At 43.6% G+C, this 6,000-nt stretch overlaps 1 protein-coding gene across 2 annotated transcripts in view; it reads right to left on the reverse strand.

Annotated features, from left to right (window-relative positions):
- The window catches only part of TBC1D31 (TBC1 domain family member 31), a 42,653-nt gene extending 37,929 nt beyond the window's left edge, over positions 1-4,724 (reverse strand). The window contains exons 1-3 of one of the 2 annotated variants that reach the window (XM_045007173.1): positions 4,544-4,724; positions 747-893; positions 333-448 (exon numbers count right to left, since the gene is read on the reverse strand). In XM_045007173.1, the coding sequence (XP_044863108.1) occupies positions 333-448; positions 747-893; positions 4,544-4,620 (340 nt within the window). In that variant the 5' untranslated portion in view covers positions 4,621-4,724. The remainder of the gene's footprint in view (positions 1-332; positions 449-746; positions 894-4,543) is intronic. The other variant, XM_045007172.1, reaches the window with a different exon arrangement.
- Positions 4,725-6,000: the final 1,276 nt, after the last annotated feature.

A 6,000-nucleotide genomic window follows, 5' to 3' on the forward strand; every position in this document is an offset into this window, starting at 1 on the left:
TTTAGTTCTACAGTTGGTTATGATCCTCAGCAATTATACTGGTGGAAGAATACCAAAGTCCAGAACTATATCTGGTTGGTTTCCACTACTTAACTAAGAAAGTCTAAATCCAGATTGTCTGAAACAGTAGCAGTAAGAATGCACTTCTTAAATGGGCGGGAAGTAACATCATCTCTGAAGATTAACTTCTGAACAACTAATTGGCAATATTGTTAGCCATTTAACTGCTAATCAGATCAGAAATAACTATTGTGCTTGATTAATTGTGATATGGATTTGCTATGAAAATATAGCTATTCTTATTTTTCTAGTCAGATTTTTAAATGTCTTACCTGTATCAAAACATTTAATGGAATAATCTGCTAAAGCCACAAGGTATTCAGTCTTCCTGCGAAGATTAAACGCCAAAGCAGTGCAAGCCTGCATGGTTCGCTGAACAAGACTGAATCTATTTAAAAAGAAAAACAAAAACCAACAATAGTCCAATAGTGTAAGAAACACTTCAACTCAGTGTCCAATTAACTAAATATGCTAATCAGTTTGAACATACTTTACCTTGCGAAAGAAAATTTTATGCAATCTTCCCTTCCCTTCCCCTCCCCACCAATCCCAGTCAAAACAAACCCTGTTTAACAAACAGAAACAGGTGTCTTAAGTGGGAGGAGTGTTGCAAAAAACTGACTGTTAGACAACAATCTAGATTATCAAAAATAGTAACAGAGCCACACAGCAAGAGAAATGTTTACCTGTTTCCTGTCAAGTCAAAAACATAAATATTCCCTTGGTGGTCTCCAGCAAGTAAAGAATCTCCAGAACTGTCAAAGGCCACATTCAGAAAACGTATGGTCTTTGAATGATATCCTGTGGCACTGTGAATAATGTTTACTATGACTCTATGAGGAAAGCAAACAAATCACTTTATTATACCATCTTTAGCATACTTTTCTCTACAATCATTAAAATATATCCAATATAAAAACATTCTTAGGTTATGTTTTTGCAATTCTGATTAGACATTTACTTTGAGGAAGAACACACGCTTGTAAAAGTTTTAAAACGTTTATTACACAAGAGATTATTCGCTGTCTGACAAGCAGTAAACAGACCTTCTGTAAAGAAATCTAATGAAAAACTGAAAAGTAGCTATGATTCATGAGAAAAATTCATTTAGATTAGGTGGAATCAGGAATTATATGCTGTGGGGGTGGAATCACTGAAGACAGCTTTTATCTATGTTCTTAAAAATTAGAGTCAGGCTAATCTCTGTCACGTCACACTAATAACTTAAGATGTTATGAGACCATACTGGCTCTCTACCATTTCTGTCTTTCACAGGTATCTATCCTTTGGGTTTGTACATTAGCAGGGGATGGGAGCAGTAGCAGCAGCCAAGGAGATACTGGTAGTCTAAAAAGCAGCAGCTAGCTCCAAAAGATTGGGGTAAGAGGTTGAAGAGGGGTCTGACCCTCCCTTCAAGAATCAGGGGCAATTGCCTGGAGGGAAATCCCTTTTGAGGGGCCCTCTGATCGACCACCAAGTGGGAAGGGGAGACAGAGTCTGTGTGATTATACCCCACAGGGCATCTCTCAAAGAGGGATTCACCCACTACAGTTTGCGGTGGAATCAACAGAATGGGAAAGGAGAGGCCCAGCCTCCTCTCTTCTCCAGATAAGAAGGCCTTCAAGAGGGCAAAAGAGATGGGCCAGGTGACAGGAGGAGGCGAGGGCTGGCTTTACTGTAACTTGCCTGCTAAGTTTACCTTTGCTCTAACTATTATTTTTAGAAAAGAAGTGAGGGTCAATAAGAATGAGTCCAGATGGACTTTAAGCTTATTTATTTTAGGTTTCTTATTAGAATAACTGGTAATATTTTAATCATGGGAGAATCTCAGGAATACCATTAAAAAAGTACAATGGAAAAATTACCCCAACATCAAAAAATAAAAGCCAACTTTTCACAGGGCTGGTTGTGTTAGTCTGTGATATTTACAGAAGATTCGTTCTTTAACTCACCTCCCCACCCAAACTCTTTTCTGAAAATAAAGAAACCCACCTACATTCTAAGTGGAATAAAAAACAAACCGATAATAAACTCTATTTATAGAGTCACAATCAGAACCTCTATGCCTAACCATTATACAAAAAGTTTCTCAACTTTTGAATACAATATACATGCTAGTTATACCAAGTTCATCTTTTGCACTTGTTCTCTATTATCACATGCCTATATTTCTAATAAACTTTCTTAGCAATTTTGTCTAATGCAATTTTTTAAAATTAGATTATGCATATTTTTGCTATTCACACTGATGATGCCTCAAAATAATTTGCACATTAATTTACTGCAATACTATTAGAACTGTTTATTTTTCTTCAGGAAGTTTGTCATTTTTAAACACCAAGCCTGGATCATCCTGTTGAGGGCGAATCCGTTTGACAGATGTCCTGTGGGGATATAAACACACAGGCCCTGTCTCTCCTTGGTGCCAGATCAGAGGGCCCATAGGAGGGGACTTCTCTCCAGGCCACAGCTTTAAACAACCCCGATCTTGAGGATTCAGGGTCTTTTCTTACTAAGCCTGCCAACGGGTCTTTTCTTTTTTTTCCTAATCATTCCCATTTCACAGGGTCTTGTGCTTTTCTTCATAATTTCAACTCCACAGTCTGCAAGATCATAGAATGTCTTATGTTGTTCAAACTCCTGTCTGCTCAGGGCATGGTCTGGTGTGCATGAGGGATAAACAAATAGTATCCTAATGTAGTACTTGATTTTGAGAAATCTCTAATTGTGGAGGACATGTATTATTCATACAGTACTGTGCACGTGCATGACAATTCTCTGCTGAAAGAGATTACAGACTAGGCTAGATCTTGGAAATGGCTCTGCACAGATGCAGTGCTGCCCATCTAAAAGTATTTGCAAGACCTTATCCTAAATTTACATACAGCACAATAAGAGATAACGTTGGACAATGGGATAGGAGACAGCAGGAGAGGAGTAGGAAGTTGCAAGGGCAAGGGCTGCAGTAAGTAACAAGACCACAGAGAAGAGACCATAATTAGGCAGATATGTTGGATATTGTTATTATTTGTATGAGATATTGCTTTGGTTTGTAACAAACATCCTTGTAGGCTGGAGTTTTGAAAATATGTTTGGAAATTATAAGCGAATGCTACTGTCCCTCTGATGTCTCTTTGCTGATGTCCAGCTACCAGCTTAAGATGAACATGACTGAAACAGAGCTCCTAACTTTCCTCCCCCAAACTCTCCCCACTATCTCCTTTCTTGATCCCTATGGACAAAACCACCATCCTGTGTGTCACTCAGGACCGTAAACTGTGTGTCATCTTCAACTGATAACTTCTTCTTTCTGCATAACATCTCTAAAATATGGCCTTTCCTATCCACTGACACAGTTAAAACTCTGGTCCAGGCTCTCATCTTGCATCTTGATTACCGCAACATCCTTCTCTCTAGCCCTAACAAATGCAATCTTCTCCCACTCACATCCACACAGAATGCTACTGCTAAGATTATTTTCCTAGCCTATCACTTTGACCACGTCACCCCTCTCTTTGAGCCCTTCCACTGGCTCCTTCTTCTCTAGTGCATCAAACATAAGATGGTTGTTTTCAATCCCCACCCTCGCTAACATCTCTCAAGCACTATCGAGCTGTTGAGGCTCACCTCCAATCAGCCCAAAGCGCCAGCCTCCTCTGCGTATGTGAAATTTTCAGACAAGCACCTTTGTACTTTCTCCCGTGCTGCCCCACAAGGCAGGAGGTGGTGTTCTTGTAAACAATCTGCAAGTCTAGCTCATTATCTACCTTCAAATCCCGCTTTATAACTCTTCTTGGCCATGAGGCCTACAAAATACTTAGCAACAGTTAGGACAAGGGGTGTGCTGAGACCAAGGCCTATCATGCTGACCCATACTGCCTCATCGTTTCTCCCTGCTCTCCCATCTGTCGGTATCCGTCTGATGTCTTTGGCCTTGCGCTTAGACCAGAAACTCCTTGGGGCCGAGCCTGGCTTTGTTCTGTTTGTACAGCGCCTAACACAACCGGATCCATGAGCAAGGCCCCTAAGTGCCAGCATCAGATCAGTAATAAAAGAATTACAAGCCCTCTGGCCTGGGGTGAAATCTTTTGATAGAATCATAGACTATCAGGGTTGGAAGGGACCTCAGGGGGTCATCTAGTCCAACCCCCTGCTCAAAGCAGGACCGATCCCCAGACAGATTTTTAACCCAGTTCCCTAAGTGGCCCCCTCAAGGATTGAACTCGCAACCCTGGGTTTAGCAGGCCAATGCTCAAACCACTGAGCTATCCCTCCCCTTGGTATTTGCATCTTTCACGATGGGTCCTCAGAGACCTGCTTCCCCACCAGCCCCAGCCCCCGCCCCCTGGCTGCGCCCTCACAGCCAGCAGCAGGGACAGGCCTTCGTCCTGGGCAGCTTATCACCATCTACCCCGGGGGTCTCCTCTTCCCACCTGCCCCTTCCCTCCCTCCGAGTCCTGCCCCGTCACTTGCCCCCGGTTACCCCTGCTGCGCGGCCGGGGCGGGCTTGCGGTGCCAGAGCTTGCCCCGCTCCCTGTTGCCCAGGTCGGAGCTCTGCATCCTCACGCAGCGAGGGGCGGGAGGCGCTTCCCTCCGCCACGGCTACACCGACCAGCACGCACCCCGAGGCGGCTCCGCACCAACCGCCACTTCTCCCGCCGGCCGCGGCGCGGGGGGCGGGACGGGAGCCTAGGGGGTGTCCGAACCATGGTACAGTCCGTTGGACCTCATGAATGCAGCACACTGGCGGGAGCGAGTTCGCCCTAACCCCCACTCCGGGGGTAATGGAACAGCCCACGCATCCCGGAAGCACTGGCGCCTGCCGGGAACTGTAGTTCTCTTTGTGGGCTGGGGGTGTTTGACAGACAGAAAGGCCAGCGACTCCGGCCTGAGCTGAGTGGGCGGGGCAAGAGGGAAGGTATGAGAGGGCGGGAGCAGGTCAGGAGGCTGAGGAAGGCAGCCAAGGGAATAGCTTCCCTCAGGGGAGAGTTCTGCCCTGGTTTTCTTTGCTCTCCACAAACAATAACTGTTTGAATAAAGGCCTCCAAGCATGCTGAATAATAAAACAGTAGTGGCCTGCAGAGCTTGAATCTCATCTTCCACCACTTGCCTATTATCTCCCTCATTTTTTAATGAAGTTGGACTCAAAGGATTGGGTAAAGCCGATGAGATTTGGGTGCTTTCTTTTTAAAAAAGTTTGCTTCATTGTGATTTAGGGGGTTCTCCACTGGTTCTTTGTAATCACCAAGGAAGACAATATGTTGGCTGGCAGCAACATACTATTTCTGTACTGTGGCTTGTCAGATATAATCCCCCTATTACAATATGGAAACAAAATCAAGGGAGATTAAAAGAAATGATAAGTAAACCCCTAAAATAGATGTTTTTTTGCCAGACTGCGGCCTTGGGATATACATGCAACATGGTGGATATTAGTCACAGTGTGGCTAATTTAACTATATCATGTTACAAAAGGAAATGGAAAAAGTTCTTCCTAATCAATTTCACACATCTTTAATGTGCCCATCACAGTAATATCCAGGCATCAAAATATTATTCCTTCACATTTTCCATTGAGATCTATTGATCTCCTTGTTCGTTAGAAACATCCACAGAATCCCTCTGAATATGTATTATTAATATTTCCACTTTACAGATGAGGAAAAAGGCACATTTTCAACAGCCCACATTTTCAAGAGTGACCATTGGTTTTGGATACCCATGCTTAGACTCCTAGGGCATAACTTTTAGAGGTGCTGCGCACACAACTTCAGTTGAAGTCAATGGAATTACAATTTACCAGGTTAAAGCAGGTAAACATACACATACAAAGGAGTTACAGTCTGAGGTTTCAAAAAGTAGTAGAAGCTGCTGTAACACGCAAGCTCTGTATGTCCCTTAGGGCATGCCATCTCCCTGAAGTCCAAGCAGCATAGGGAC

The sequence above is a fragment of the Mauremys mutica genome, chromosome 2 (assembly GCF_020497125.1).
Source record: "Mauremys mutica isolate MM-2020 ecotype Southern chromosome 2, ASM2049712v1, whole genome shotgun sequence".
NCBI lineage: Eukaryota > Metazoa > Chordata > Testudines > Geoemydidae > Mauremys > Mauremys mutica.